Below are 16830 nucleotides of genomic sequence, written 5' to 3'. Positions count from 1 at the left end.
TAAAAAATGAACAGTAATGCAACTAAATTACCCCAAATTAATAGGCTAATTCAAAAGATAGGTCTTCAATATACTTTTAAAAACTCCAATGGAGTTTGCTGTTCTAAGATCCAATGGATCTGTTCCACAGTTTGGGACCATACAAACAGAAAGCAGCCTCCCCAGATTTATTGTGTAATAGTTCTGGTATTTCTCAAATAAATGCATTGGAGGATCTGAGTGTCCTTGTAGGGTTATAAAATGAAAGGCAGTCACTGGTGTATGTAGGGGCCAGGTTATGTAAAGCCTTGTAAATCACTAAAAGCAATTCTGAAAGACAGTTAAGAAACGGTAACCAGTGCAGTGATGCCAGCACAGGGGAATGTGATCCTGGCCACAGCATTCTGAATGAATTGCAATTTCTTTAAAGATGTTTTAGGGAGACCAGTCAAAAGAGAATTATAGTTGTCCAAGCGTCTAGTAATACAAGCAGAATCTGGGTTTTCAGGAGAAATGGAAATATACAATTGTGTCTCATCTATGTAACAGTGATATTCAACACTATGGTTATATATATATCCCAAACTGTATTTCCTGATCCTCCCTAACTTTCTAAAAATATTAAAGTAATTGGCAAATATTCTAGTTGGGATATAACAAAAATAAAACAGATAAGGTTTTTCAGAACATGTATTTTTTAATATCCCTATGCTCATCTTTACCTCAAAATAATTGAAAGGAGGGAATAAGCATTGTTGGGCAGAAAAGTGTTTGGACATGGCCAACACAGGCAGGAAGCTTCTTTGTGATTGGTCTAAACTCTGACAATACTTCCTCTTGTATCTGATCATGTGTGAGAGAGATTCCAGTTGTGAAACAGCATGGCCACTGAAGGGAAGGTAAGAACGCTGACTTCTCCTCACATGCAATGATAGGAATATCTGTAACGGTTTAATTTGAGCTGTTCTACATACCTTAACATTTCCTGGACTTCCTCTGCTCAGTCTAAGTTTAAGAACCTGAATAGAGAACTAGAACACCTTGACATTCTTAAGGTTCAGCCTTTCTTTTGATGAAACATGTTTGCACAAGTGGGGTGGGGCCGGGGGAGGTGGATTTCTTAAGCCCCGAGACTAGGATCAACTGAAAAGAGTACAAGGAAGCTTATAAAAGTTAACAGCATTTAATTAAACAAATGAGTAGTAGTAGTATTGGATACACGAGAACAGACTACGCGGAAGTGTTTTCACTCGCGTATAAAAGCCCCGAACCCACCTTCACAGCTGGTCAATTTCAACACAGGAAAACGGAGAACTGGAAGAATGAGTAGAAAAGCGTCACATAAATGTATTAAGTGCTCACAGCTCCGTGGGAATTATTATGTGCAATTCATTTCTTAACAATTTAAGTCATGTTTAATGATCTTGAACGTCACTAAAACATAGCTATTTTATAAATGGCTAGATCTTGATAAATAACAATTATTTTATAGTTTTGTGTTAAAATATTCAGTAGTTAAATTATTTAAAATGCACAGTCCTGAATGTGGGTTTGTGGTGAATGTGGGGATCTACAGGACACACATTTTCAGAGTAAAGGCTTTCACATCACTATAATTATATTTTTATTTAAATGTAGGCTACATTTTTCACCAAAACGGAACACAAAAGAAGGACCAACCATCATACATTGAATTCCTTGACTAATAAGAGAGATTCATTAATTTAAATAAATATTTAACAATAAATGGGCCGGTTCTATAGGGTTATATCGTCAGCCCGATGAGAGGGGATACAGCGGTGCACATGTCATCATTAACAGACGTCGTTTAAAAGTGACGTTCGAGTGAACGAGGACATCCCAATTAATGGCTGCAGTCGAATAGTCCAAAGATCAGCTCCTAAGTTCTAACCCTATCGTCTATTCCTTGACCTCTGAGTGAAACGTCACGGGGTTAAGGGATAGTGGACAGGAGAATTCAAAAGGACTTAGGAGAAGAGACTGCGGTACTTTAGAGAATCCGAATGCACTTTCACTATCCGACGTGTTTATGATGCGCCAGCGGACGTCATGAATGTGCGTCTGCTGCTGTGGGGGAACTATGGAAACTACAGTTTTCTATACAGCGGACTACAACATGGATGTTTAATAAGAACGAGGGACGACTGTGAACTCATCTAGAGACTCTGCACAGTGCTCTGATGCTGCTGCTTTGCTTTATGAACGTGGACAACAGAGAAACATATTCTTCAGGACCAAAGTTGGAATTGAAATAAAAAAGGAAAGTGAAACTTCTGCTCGTCCCCCTCTCCCTCCGGTCCACATTAATACCAATGATCCCAATACGTATGATTGTATGAACTAAAGATCTTAAATCAATACAGATGTATTTATTATAAACGTTAGTCCTTAACATCTATCACTGTGTATATCACCATTCAAACATCTTTTAGAAGTTGAACAAACTCCACACAGCTCAGTGAAGACTGTGAAATGTTGACTTTATTTGATCATTTCAGTAAAAACTAACGTTCATATTTCTCTTTTTGATTATAATACTGATGAACGTTCAGAACAAAGCACTTTGGCAACTTACCACCTACGTTTTAAAATGCTTAATAAGCACCGTAACTTTCATGATATCATTTCTCGGTCATAATCGGTTGTTTCCGTGAACAGCCGACTGTTGAGTGACGGCAAATGCTGCGGCTGCAAGGCATTGTGGGGCAGCATTTTCGCTACTCCTGTCGGATAGGGAGGTCCAGTGGTTCCTAAGCTAAAGGAGGCTATAAAGGAAGCTTGAAACCTCCTTTCCTATCATTCTCATCATTCTAGAGAATTCGAACGGCACTTATCATGGCTGCCACTGAGGGACTTCCGGGTCATTTCACTCCTTTAGGAAGGTTCCTAAGCTAAATGGACTATTCGACTTCAGCCTTCACCTGAGGACTCCTCTGTCCTTGCGCCTCCTCCTCGTGTCTCTCGCTCGCATTTTACGGAGGCGGAACTAAGACGCAAGGAAGGGACGTGAGTGAGGGAAAGGAGGAGGTGAAATATTGAATTGAGATGAGCCTATTGTGTTTAGTGTAGAGCAGGGGTGCCCAACCTTTTTTCAACCGAGAGCTACTTTTAAAGTTGCCAGTCTGCCGAGATCTACCAGTCCAAATAGAGAGGCGTAGCCATTACTGACAGCCTACTACCAGGTAAATACACACTTCTACTTGTATAAAACTGACCTTTGTACGATTAATACCTCATAAAATACTGCAGATCTTTTATCTTTCCTCTTTCTAATCTACACACATACAAATATTTAACTGAAGTTACACAACAGTGTTGTTGATACAGAGTTGGAGTTTATCCACACGTCACATACTACAGTGGGTAATGTTTTCAAGAAACATTGAACAGTGCTGCCACATATGACACAGGGAAAAAAGAGAAGACACTGAACCCTTTCTTTGCCATTATATGAAAATAGTGTTGCTCCAAAAGTATAAATGAGGCTTACTAATAAGACAACTCAGATCTGAAGCTACTCAGGAATCTGCTTCCAAAGTGCAATAAAAAAGACAAAATTAATAGAATCAAACCCTTTTTTTGTGTTGCATTTTAGTAGAGTATAAAAATAAATGCCTTTTTAAAATAGGATGCAAGCAACACTAGTTTCTTAACCTGAATTGATAATAGACTATAATCAATTTAAACGGAACAGATCTTAATGTTTGCATTCTTATACTAATTATACTAATTATTTGTACGATAATTATAAGGAATAAGTTCAAACAAACTAAAACTCACAGTTCATTAATAACGATATCTAACTTGAGTTTTTATTATATCAAAAACCTGTTGAAATGCTACTGTTATTTTTACTGTCCCCCAAAAGCGCGTCGGCAGCCTCCAGGAATGCTTCTTTCACAACTTCGCCGTCTTTGAAAGACGTCATGTGTTTCGCAAGAACGTGACTGACACGATGAGATGCTCTGCTAGCAGCCTTGCTCTTGTTGTTGGGCCTGGTGAAAATGGACTGCTGTGCATTTAGCTGTCCTCTCAGGCCCCTCCCCTTTTGGAGCGTAGGGCAGAATTAGGAGGGAATTCCGTCTCGTAGCGTTTGTGCACTGTTTTGAAATGCCGCTCCTAAATTACCCTTCTTCGATAAAGCCACGCTCGCATTGCAGATGAGACAGATGGACTTTGAATTGGAAAAGATACAAAAATAATCATCCTCCCACTCGGAGTGAAAATGATATATTTCGGCCTTTTTTGCTTCTGCCATTGCGGTCTTGTGTGTGTGCGGACTGTCACTCCTGTTGACACGGACAACGTCAGCGAACTAGTGCCCATTGCCCACAAGTCACGCCCTGACACATGGGGTCACGCCGGCCAATCACAAAGCTTTGATGCGTTCAAGTGCATTATTCTGCCACAGGAAGATTATGTTATAGGACATTAACGATAAAACTGAATATTGTTGTTCTATTTTTAGACACATCTCGTGATCGACTGGGAATCTCCCCGCGATCGACCGGTCGATCGCGATCGACTGGTTGGGCACCCCTGGTGTAGAGAGAGCGAAACATCACAGATTACCCGTCATGCCTGGCTTTCAGAGCAGAAGTTCCCGTATGTTAAGCCCCGACCCCGAGCTCCCACTCTCAGATGCGCGTCCATAATGCAAGGAAAATAACTCTCAGAATAACGTTATTAGCACATTTTACAACTTGAGGACCAAATAAGGGCTATACAAATGTTCATACTGGGTAGTTTTTTTAGTTTAAAAAAAAATATCCAATGCTTTACAGACCACTCTTTCCCAATGTAAGTCAATGGGAAAAAGTGTTTCCGGGCCCACCAACCCATACGGAAGTGTAGTACTGCCGTTTGGCCACAATGCATATTTTCCTCAGAGTCCGGTGCACTTCCTGGGGGCTTGGTCATTTCACCTTTAATTCACGGGGTGTTTCTCAATCTCGAGTATGCTTGCTTGGTAGCATATGTCTGCCGAGCATCTTGCTTCAGAAGCGAGGCAAGAATACTTCCTTGAATTTGGAAAACGAAGAGTGGAACAGGTGAGCAAGTGTGCAAGTGTGCCGTGCGTCATATGAGAGGCCCGCCTTACATTTTCCGCCACAGATTTGGGGAAATTGGTCTGTGCGCAAAGCATTGTGGGGATTTTAAGGACGCGAAGTCTACCCATGTGCAGCCTCGAAATTACCCCCAAACCAAGGACACGGCCTCGGTGGAATTCCAAGTATGCTGGAGATTGGAACAGTCCTTCAGCGGCACTCGATGACGTAGCATCCTTGAAATATTGGCTTGGAAGCCAGTTTCCTCGAGATTGAGAAACGGCCACGGTTTCAAAACATAGCATTAGCCACATGCTAATGCTAACCGGAAATGACGAGATTTACTAGCGGAAAACCGGAAGTCATGTGTGAACATTCGGCTTTCAGTTTTAAATCAAAAAAGTGTATTTAATTTAAATTACGCCATATAAACAATGATTTTTATTTCTTACAAATGTCAATATTTGCCTTGAATACATTTTTGTTGGGTGTGTTATACTAGCATGTTTATGGAGCAGAACAACTGATGGAGAACTGACTGTAACATTAAGTGGATTAAATCACAACAGAGTTGCTATTGGATGTTGTGTTGTAGGTGATCCGGTGCAAAGCTGCGGTAGCATGGGAGGCCGGGAAACCTCAGGTGATGGAGGAGGTGGAGGTGGCCCCTCCTAAAAGTGGGGAGGTTCGCCTTAAGGTAATGAAACAAGCCAGATGTTGTGATATTAACACTCATTTATATATAATACACGCTACTGCAAGAGGCAGTATCAGGCAATGTCCTCCCCTCTGTCTCCCCCTTTTAACTCTAAGAACCTCCATTAAAGACCCTCTCTGGCAAAAAAGTAGAAAACTAAGGGTAGGGGGAAAATCCAATGTAATGTAAAAAGCATAGTTTGGCAGTGTGGTGCAGTTCAGCATCTTGTGGCTGAAATTAGTATTACAACAATTAAAACATAAGCAAAGATACATTAATCTTGTTTTCACTGAGTTAAAAATGTAAAACCTAAAAAGATTATCAGCATACATAGATACAGGACAGAAAGCAAGTGTTATCAGACTTAGACAATATGTTTTGTCAGGGCTGCCATACAGTCTGTTACTGACTTACTACTTACTAACCAGTATATGTATATACTGTTATCTACCTCATTTAAAGACCAGCTGCACCTTAAAGCTCATCTATAGTGGGGTCTTTCCCTCATTTAGTGCACAGGACAAGACTACAGTGCACTTTGCACCATTTCTGGTTATCAGGAAAGTATTTTCTTTACTCCAGTGATATAACCTCCTATTAATGTATTCTACGAAATCAATCATTCTTCAACTTACTACTAATACTTTTTAAATAATGAATGGAAACATTGGATTGATGAACTGATTTCTCCATGTTACAGCAGTTTTTCATCTTCAGATGAGGTGAATATTTAAAAGGATGACCATGGATCAGATCTTATATTTCAGGTCGTTGCCACAGGGATCTGTCACACTGACTCCTACACACTCAGTGGCTCCGACCCTGAGGGGGTGTTCCCTGTAGTGCTGGGCCATGAGGGAGCTGGAATTGTGGAGAGTGTTGGGGAGGGGGTCACCAAGTTTCATAAAGGTTATCTCTCTTCTCTTCATTCAGATTTTTGCATTTTATGTAAATGCTCAAATGTAAAATGCTGTTTCTCTTTCAGGGGACACAGTCATACCCTTGTACATCCCACAGTGTGGTGAGTGCAAGTTCTGTAGGAATCCCAAAACCAACTTGTGTCAAAAGATCAGGTAAATATTTTCTAATAATGTTTTCACCAGAAAAGAGTTTTGTGTTGTTCAAGCAACTGTGTTTTACATGCCACTGCCACATTTTACTGCATGCTCTTACTTTGAAATGCAAAAACCACAACATTAGCAGTTATCAATTCCTGTCTTAAAATTGCAGAGTGACACGCATAGATATTTGCTCAGACCTAGATTTTCCAATTCCTTAAGTGCAAGTGCTAAAGGAATACTAAAATCAATTTTGGTGAAAAAACAGGCAAAACATTTTTTTGTGTGAAGCTTGAGCAAACGTCTAATATACACCATTGTCAAATTATACCTGCTTTTAGCAGTTGCTACAGTAGTAAGGATACACTACTAATAACATGTTAAGTGCTTTTACCAACAGACTTTTTATGCATTTGTTTTCGGGTTGGAAGTAGCCAGATTGTGTGCTCTTATTGTAAATGCGGGAAGCCATCATTAGCAGTAATTACAATCTAAAATGGCTGAGCGACACGTAGATATTCTTTCTGTGTTTTAAGTTTGTCTTAAAACCCTGTGTGTGTTACATGCAAATCAGTAAACATAGACTTCAGATCTATATTTGCCTATTGCCTGTTCGAAAGCTGTACATTTAAAAAGATTTTCATAAAAGTTTTTCATTTACTTGTAAATAAATTTGAAGTATTCACAGAATAATTCTTTTCATTTGTGGAATTTTTTTTTCAGGCCAGTTTTATATTTCTATTTGTCAAACATCAATTCTTAGCATTTGTAGAATGCGTTTCACATCTAAAGATGATACACTACACTGACTCTTCAAACACATAATGTTGAAACAAATCTACCTCCATAGTTGCTGGTCAGCTGTCACATCTGCTCTGGTGTCTTACTCTCCAGGCTCACTCAGGGCAAAGGCTTGATGCCAGATGGAACAACCCGTTTCACCTGCAAAGGCAAGAGCCTCTTCCACTTCATGGGCTGTAGCACATTCTCTGAGTACACAGTGGTGGCTGATATCTCCCTGGCTAAGGTGGATCCCATGGCCCCTCTGGACAAGGTGTGTCTGCTGGGCTGTGGCATCACCACGGGCTATGGAGCTGCTGTAAACACTGCCAAGGTCAGTCTGTTGTCACGGTGCTGTGATGAAAGCCAGTGACTGTATTCCTTCTCCAATTCCCAGGAAAAATAACACATTACTTTTGCTCCAAAGTAAATATCCCGCTTCTGATATTTTCCAAAGCCTTAACCCTGACCCACATTTTTGGAAATAGATACATGTAATCATACTAACAAAGGATTCTGTGCTTCGATCCATTTTTTTACAAAAACGGTTTTACTAGAGTAATAAGACATTTGAGGAAATGAAACAGTCTATTAAGTATATTACAGCACGATATAGCTTACAGTATAATATATAGATTTAAAGAGCTGCAAATAATTACTTTTCAGGGTAAAGACAACAGAGGCATCATTACAATACCTCAATAGCAGCAGTACAGTAAAGCCATAGCGTCATTACCTAGTAAAATATCAACAACTTCTCAATAAATTGGCAAACATTTTGAACAACCCTGTCGCAAAAATATGTATTCTTTTTTACAGTTACTGTAATAGTCTTTTATGCTATATAGTTGACCGCAGGTCATGGAGAGTAACAAGGTAACCGTAGACCTTTGTATGAGGTATCTTTATTGCTTAACAGGTCTCCAGCCATGACACATAGATCGCTACTAGATGCGGGCTTGCATACCAGTATCACTCCGCAGCCGCACCCCATCACTAACGTCCTGATGGTATATGTGCGCGCCACTATATACTACATCCTCCTTTCTTACAATGAAAGTTGCATATAACATTTGCTGTAGTAAACATTCTATAACGGTCTCAATATTAACATTGTTCACTTGTTAACATGCGAATATATGAAATTATATTTTGTATGAACATTAACATGTCAACTTAGAATCAGTGTATATCACTCCAACATCCTCATATAAACACATACACACCTTACTCTTCTCTTTTTTATTTTCTTTCTTTTGTTAGCAAATAGAGTAAGGATTTTAACATATAAACTCTGTCTTAGCACAACCTTTAGCCTGAGCTAATTAGGAAATCTTTGTATCTCTCAGGTGGTCGAATAAGTCGGCCACATCTGGTTCTTCTTGTGCTCTGCGGTGATGACATTTCACATTCAACAGTCTCTGACGTGTCTGCATCTGGCGTGCACAGTTGATTGTCTTCAGGTAAGTCAGGTTCTGGGTCCATCTGGGCGCCGTGTGGTGTTTTCCTCAGATGTCTCCTCAGATGTCTCCTCTAGTGCTGAGCTGAAGATGTGACCACATCATAGGAGCGTGGCTCACCTCTCTGTGCAGTGACCAAAGCTGGACGCCAACCCTGTTCAGTTTCCATGTGAACAGTACTTCCTGGTTGCAGCTCAGGAAGCGGCCTCGTTCCTCTGTCATAATACTGCTGCTGCCTCCTCTGTAGATTCTCGAGAGTCGAGTGAGCATCCTTAGGCACAGCAGGCTGAAGCACCACGGTGGAGCTCGGTAAGGTGCTCCTTAGCACTCTCCCCATGAGCATTTGTGCGGGTGAGTATTGCATGCCTGTCACAGGTGTGTTTCTCAGGATGAGCAGGGCAAGATGAGGGTCTGTGTTCCTTAGTTGTGCTTTTTTAAGAACATGTGTAACAGTTTGAACGGTCCTTTCAGCCGGACCATGGACTGTGCAGAGCCTGGGCTGGAATGAGTGAGTTTTATGCCCCATGATTCTGCAAAGTTCCTCATTTCTTGACTCGGAATGGGACATGGTCACACACTATCTCTTTTGGTATTCCTATCCTGGAGAAGACTGATTTCATTTCCTTAATGACAGTATGTGATGTCTTGTCATTAATGTTAAGCTCCTCAGGATATTTCGACAGGTAGTCGACCATCAATAGGAATGATTGTCCTTTTATTTCAAAGATGTCAGCCCCTATTTTGAGCCAAGGAAGCTCAGGAATGTGGTGTGAGATCAGAGGGCTGGAACTGCTGACATGTCCCACAATTCTCCACCATTTGTTCTATCTCTCTTCACATACCTGGCCGGTACCAGTGCCTTCTGGCAAGTGCTTGTGTCCGCTGCATTCCTTGATGAGCCGCATGTAATGTTTGCAGCATGTCACTTCTCATCGAGCTCGGGAGGATTATCCTGTCACCTGCAAACATGATCTCATCTATTCCTGACAGAGTACGTCTGATAGGCCAGTATTGAACCAGTCTAGTGTGTACTTGTGTTCTGTGTGGTGGCCAGCCCTGTCTGTGTGTTTCCTGCTGTAGTATTTCATCATTAGCTGTTCCACTTTTGAGCTTTTGCAGCATCTCAGTGCTCAAAGCATCTGTTGGCTCCAGAGCATAGACAACTGTCTCATCTGTGATGTGTCTGCAGTCAGTAGGTCTTTACCTGGTGTGCAGATGACATTCAAGTCATATGGCTGCAGCTGGAGGAGCACCCGTTGGAGTCTGGAAGGAGCTGCTCCAAGAGGTTTGTGGTCTGACTGCACATCCACTTTCAATCCATACACGTACTGATGGAACCTCTTAACAGAGAAGACAATTGCTAACAGTTCCTTTTCTATTTGAGCATAGTTCTTTTCTGTTTGTGTTAGTGCTCTTGATGCATAGGCAAGATGGCCCTCGTGCATTAGACATGCTCCCAAACCATCTGTGGATGCATCTGCCTGTATGATGAGCTGTTTCTTTGGGTCATAGTAACTGAGTACAGGAGCTGTAATGAGAGCATCTTTCAGTTGTTTGACTGCTTCATCGTGTTCGTGCTGCCACAGCCACACACCGTCTTTTCTCACTGTCTCAGTGGTGCTGATATGGTGGCCTCACCTGGGATGTCCTGAGCTAGGTATTTCACCATGCCCAGCCATCGCTGCAGTCCTGTTTTGTCAGTTGGTGTTGGCATGCCTGTGATAGCCTTGATCTTAGCGCTGTCTGCTTTAACGCCCTCTGAAGTGACCGTATGGCCCGTGTAGTTGACACTGCTCACCTTGTACTGTATCTTGTCTTGGTTGAACTTCACATTCGCCTCCTTTGCTCTGGCTATCACTTTCTGTAATATCTCATCGTGTTCTTTCTCTGACGATGCAGCAATTATCATGTCGTCTGCAATGATGTGGATCCCTTGGATATCTCCAAATGTCTCACAGTTGCGTTGCTGGAAAACCTCACTTGCTGACTTGATCCCAAATGGAAGACGTTTAAAGCGGTGTCTCCCCCGTGGTGTGTTCAATGTGCACAGTAGGGAGGACTCTTTATCTAGCTTTATTTGACAATATCCATCTTTTTCATCCAGCACTGTGAAAAGTTTCTTACCAGCCAGTTTGCACAGAACTTCATCGGTCGTTGGAATGGAGTAGTGCTGCCTGAGCATAGCTTTGTTTAAGTCACTGGGATCCAAGCAAAGTCTTTCTTTTCTGTGATCACCAGGCTGTTAACCCATGGTGTAGGCTCAGTTACCTGTACAATAGCATCAGCTGGTAACAAGTCATCGAGAGTGTCGCTCAGTCTGTCCATTGCTGCCAGTGGTATCTTCCTACAGCCATGTATGACAGGCGTGGCCTTGGGGTCAGTGTGGATGTGATATTCTCCAGGGTGCTGAGCTACGAGCTCCTCTTTTGTCGTGGGATGTTTCACTTCTATCGAGTCAATGTCCACTCTTTTCACCAGGCGCAGTTCTTCACATGCCTCGTTTCCTAATGTGGGAATGGATGAGTGCCTGGAAACATAACATGTCAGACCAGCACTGTCTTTGTAGGCTGCAGTTTGAGGTGTGTTCTTCTTTCACGTCTGGCTTTTCGGGTCATCGCTGTGAATACTTTCAGTGGCAGGACGTTGGCCTCTGCTCCTGTGTCCGACTTAAACTTCACACGCATGCAGTCAACATTTACATTAGACTGCCACGACTTGTCAGCTTTAGACTTTAGCTGATCGATGTTCACTGTCCCAACATATAGGGTGTCTATTTCCAGAGAAACATCATGTACTGTCTTGTGATGTTGGGCTTTAGCTGACCTACACATTGTTGCATAGTGATTCTGTTTTCCACAATGATGGCAGGAGACTCCGTATGCTGGACACTGTCTTGGCCGGTGTGGTTTACCACATTGTGTGCATGTTTCATGCCTTTGTCCCATGCCTTGTGTACGTTGTATAGGCAGTGTGCGTGTCTTTTGTCCTTGTCGACTATTCTTGTGCACTGCAAGTACAGACATCTCCTGGGCTGCTGCTGCATTCATAGCTAGCATTTGAACTTTGGCCGTCTCAGCAGCTCTGCAGGAGTCTATGGCCCTTTCTAATGTGAGATTAGGTTCTCTTCAAAGTCTCTCTTTCAGTCTCTGGTCATTCATACTAAACACAATCTTGTCTCTGATCATGTCATTTTCTGTGGTATGAAATTCACAATCCTTGCTCTTTTGCTTGAGCTCTGTCACGTATTTCTCAATCGTGGTGTTACCTGACATAGGATGTGCCCAAAACTGATGTCTCTCAAACACTGTGTTCTTCTTAGGCAGACAATAGGCTCTGAATGCTGCTAGAATATCCTTAACAGTCTGTTCATCTTCATCTTCACCATGTGCGATGTCTAGCGTGTTGTAAACTTCAAGAGCCTCCTCTCCTAGTGCATGCAGCAGTATGGCCACTTTAATCTTCCTGTCCTTACCGTCTGCACCACTCGCGGTCACGTAGATTTGGAAGCGTTGTTCCCATCGTCGCCAGTTTTCTCCCAAGTTGCCAGTGAGTACCAGTGGAGATGGTAATTCGAATCAATCCATCTCTCTTTTTTCTTTCTTCCAAAAAATGTGCGACTCCCGCTCTCTGGGGACCGCACCTGTTAGCTTTAGGCTAACAAAACTTTCATCTGTTTAGCTCCGGCAAAGTGACGAACTGGACCGACTTCTGACACCATGTAATAGTCCTTTATGCTATATAGTTGACCGCAGGTCATGGAGAGTAACAGGGTATCCGTAGACCTTTGTATGAGGTATCTTTATTGCTTAACAGGTATCCAGCCATGATACATAGATCGCCACTAGATGCGGGCTTGCATACCCGTATCACTAACGTCCTGATGGTATATGTGCGCGGCACTATATAGGCTACTACAGTTACATTTTAAGATTTTAGGTGCAGGTTTAAAACAAAATATGTCTAATACTTACATTTTGTCCAAATACATGCAGAAATAATTACATTTCCATCAGCCTCTGCTGTGCTATCAATATGTGCTAACATGCTAACACACCAAAACGGGATACTAAATGCTATCAGCATGTTATGTTTTCATTGTTAGCATATTGGTATACTTTTTCATACTTGGCAATTCGGTCAAAGGATCCCTTGCTTAAGTACAGACTCCCAGATCTGCTTGGAGGATTTTAAATGTGGATTTATGTCCATCTATTATTTTTTTTAACCTATATCTGATGCCAGTTAAAACGCAACTAAAGCCTAAAGAAGCAAACAAATGCAAAACCGTTCTAACCATTGGGTAGCATTCATTTGAAGGTACTCTGTACAACATCTTATCTTTGCTGTGATGTTCGGAAAGGCGCTGACCTGTATTTGCCTCTCCATTCCTCCACCCTGCAGGTGGAGGCTGGCTCCACCTGTGCCGTGTTTGGCCTGGGGGCGCTGGGTCTTGCAGCTATTATGGGCTGTAATGCAGCCGGGGCAGCCAGGATTATTGGAGTGGATCTCAACCCGGACAAATTTAAAACTGCTCAAGAGTTTGGTGCCACAGAGGTGGTGAACCCGAAGGACCACAGCAGGCCGATCCAAGAGGTCCTGGTGGAGATGACAGATGGAGGCGTGGACTACTCCTTTGAATGCGTGGGCAATGTGGCAATAATGGTGAATTATACAATATTATTGACCACTCCTTTTCCCTTCATCTCTGCATGCTGAGTAAACACGGGAATCCTTGATTATGGCTTTATTGACAGTGCTTTATAAAAAAACATATTTTCATTTCATTTCAAACCTTTATTTAACCAGATTGGTCCCATTGAGATCATAGATCTCTTTTTCAAGGGAGACCTGCAATTCTATCTGCAATTTTTTAATAAAGACAGACAAGTACACATTTTAAGTTCCATTACTTTTGGATGACCTCAATATCAAAGGCAGTGCTAATAAATAAAAGAGAACAATATATTAAAATAAGATGTTTTTTACTTAAGTGTATTCTATAAGAAAACATAACAATGTAACCTTAGAAAGAAAACAACTAGATTTTTCTGTAACAAAAATATGTCCTCTGCTCTCTGATAGGAAAACCTGTCTTTTTATTAAGCATATTCAGGCAGTAGTCTTTAGACCAACAATACAACACATAAGCAGATTTCATAATTTTGCTTTGCAAGCCTGTATTTATAAAATATTAAAAATGTATGTTATTTGGAGTTACTTTCCCCTGTAGCTGCAATAGCAGATGGCTGAACAACCAGAGTAACTGCCGAAAACAAAATGGAGAGTTTCCTGTAATATTGGTAGTTGCTAGGCTTCAAGGTGAAGAAGCAATTAAATTGTCTGTGTGAAAACTGCACCAATATCATTAGATTAGTTTTTACAATAAATACTTCTATTAGATAGATTCAACTTATTAAATATGATATACATTTAGAATTCAGATTCAGTGTCTTTTTAATACAATTATATTCTTGGCAATGTCCAGATACATTTGGGTGATGTTGTGGTAGCAGTCTGGTTTGGCTTGGATCAGGTTGAGGTCATACTGCCTGTCTGATATTGTGTCTTGGTTGCAGAGAGCTGCCCTGGAGGCCTGTCATAAAGGCTGGGGCACGAGCGTCATCATCGGGGTGGCAGCAGCCGGACAGGAGATCTCAACTCGGCCCTTCCAGCTGGTGACCGGACGCACGTGGAAAGGCACTGCTTTTGGGGGTAACAAGCTGCTTGTGCTTGGACTGATTTTTCCTGAGATGCTGATGTGAATGGGTTTCTAATTCATCATATTAGACAAAAATGCGTCGCCTGAAATACCAAACGGACACCTGGCACTACAGTCACAAACAGTTCTCATGTACCCTTTTCCAAACGAGGCAGTCCCATGGCCAGATCCTGATGTAGAAAAAGTCTTCCTAGTTACCACTGCAGAGGTGCCGGCCTTTGGCCCCAAAAGTTAGTTAAACTTGGGCAACAAATATTTGCCTGAGATAACCCGAGAGCTGCATATCGGAGACCTAAATCAGAGGCTGGGGCTTAATTCACGTTGGCAACAAAAATGTATGGCGAGTACATTGCAGAGTAGCAAGTTGGAGTATAGTAGAACTTGTTTAAGAAGTTATCTAATTGCATTAACGACAAGAGTAAAGAGCCAAGGGTAACATATTTCAGAAGTTAACGTCAGAGGCTGGAACTGGATTTACATGTCAGTTCATGGCAAGTACGACAAAGGAAAGAATGTCTTTCATAAGCCGAGTAAGTTGTTAGAAAAGTTCTGCTTTTAATTTAATTTGTCTTGCTGCTTTAAGAATTAACACTTGTTCTGACTTGAGAAGAAGAAATGACATTCTGTGATCTGCCCTGGTGATGGAACCCCTGCATTTATTTTCTGTACTTTAATGAGCTATTTCACACTTTTCCCAGGATACAAGAGTGTCGACAGTGTTCCAAAACTTGTTGAGGAGTACATGAAAAAGAAGCTCAAAGTGGACGAATTTGTGACACACACTCTGCCCTTTGAGAAGATCAATGAAGGGTTTGATCTCATGCATGCTGGGAAATGGTAAGCCTCAGTTTAAGATGTGTTTTGAATGCGTTTGTTCTGTTAACGTGAGGATTTAGGCCCCATTTACACAGGAACGCAAACAAAACGCAAACGAACCGAATTCGAAAAAAAAAAGTCTTCTGTTCACATGGATACGGCTCAATAAACGTGTCCCTTCACACGAGACCGCTCGACCCGCTGAAGACGCTGTAGTACATATGCCGTGCCTGTAAGTGGCGCTGTACTTCCGTCACAAAATACACCAAAAGCAGCGAAGAAGACCCCGAGCATGGTTGCCATGGTTATCTGGCAGCCCTTCTGTTTATTCTCTGCGGTGGATTTAGCAACATGTAGTTCATGTAGTTCTCCATGTCCACTTGTTGCTGATGGTTGTGGTAGAGGAGCTGTAGATGTTGCACTAACATCTTTAGCAGTAGCAGTAGCTACTGACCGTGCTACAGCAGTGAGCAGCAGAGGTGGGGCGAGGGGGCTTGGCTATGGCTTCATCTTTATCAGGGAAATGATCGTATAGGACGTACACAGAGCCGTTTGGCCCCCCAGAGCGTCCGCAGATCTATCCACCTTGGGACCCGTTATCGTTTTAGGGGTCCGTTTCCGCGGTTCCGTTACGGACTCGTGTGAAGGAACGGGCTATACGAAATAGAAAAGTAGCGGATACAACCCGTTTTGTTCCCGTGTAAACAGCACCTTAGTGTCCCTCTGGGTTTTGTCTGTTGAGAATTGAATGCGTCACTGCTGCCCTCTGTTGAGGACAAAGCTGAGATGTGATGAGACAGGGTTTCATAATAGATTGCACCATGAGAGGTTTCTTTTCAAATAGGAGTGCTAATTAAATCACAAATGTCTTAAGCTTTAATAGGACACAATCTAATCCAATTTGAATCTTTTCAGCATTCGCGTCGTCCTTCAGCTCTAGATGCACAGAAGCCCAGGAAACCATGATCGCACTCCAAGTTTACCCTGCTCTGTTGAATAAATCTTTCAGTTCCCTCTTCATGTGTGTCTTATTTGAACAATACAACTTCTAACACTTCTTTGATCAGCGTCTCGCCCCTGAAAGAACACGCACACGAGAGAGAACATTGTGGAAAGGAAAAACAGAGGTAACAAAACAAGATTATTCTTTGATCTAGACTGAATGAATAATAAGACTATACAACTACAAACAACCAAATGGCATCAGTGTTGGAAGGTTGTTAATCTATGATGATTCTTCAAGTGGATCTTT

The 16830-nt window shown here is 41.8% G+C and overlaps 1 protein-coding gene across 1 annotated transcript; it reads left to right on the top strand.

Annotated features, from left to right (window-relative positions):
- Nucleotides 1-782: 782 nt before the first annotated feature.
- Nucleotides 783-16596, top strand: LOC117467561 (alcohol dehydrogenase class-3 chain L). The gene is made up of 9 exons (XM_034111245.2): nucleotides 783-878; nucleotides 5644-5745; nucleotides 6513-6654; nucleotides 6731-6818; nucleotides 7698-7917; nucleotides 13445-13705; nucleotides 14620-14755; nucleotides 15461-15599; nucleotides 16494-16596. Exons 1-9 carry the CDS (start codon nucleotides 861-863, stop codon nucleotides 16516-16518), a joined length of 1131 nt encoding a protein of 376 aa, XP_033967136.1. The 5' UTR covers nucleotides 783-860; the 3' UTR covers nucleotides 16519-16596.
- Nucleotides 16597-16830: the final 234 nt, after the last annotated feature.

The sequence above is a fragment of the Pseudochaenichthys georgianus genome, chromosome 22 (assembly GCF_902827115.2).
Source record: "Pseudochaenichthys georgianus chromosome 22, fPseGeo1.2, whole genome shotgun sequence".
Taxonomy (NCBI): domain Eukaryota; kingdom Metazoa; phylum Chordata; class Actinopteri; order Perciformes; family Channichthyidae; genus Pseudochaenichthys; species Pseudochaenichthys georgianus.
Note: the sequence above shows the minus strand (reverse complement) of the source record. Positions and strands in the feature narration are given on the sequence as shown.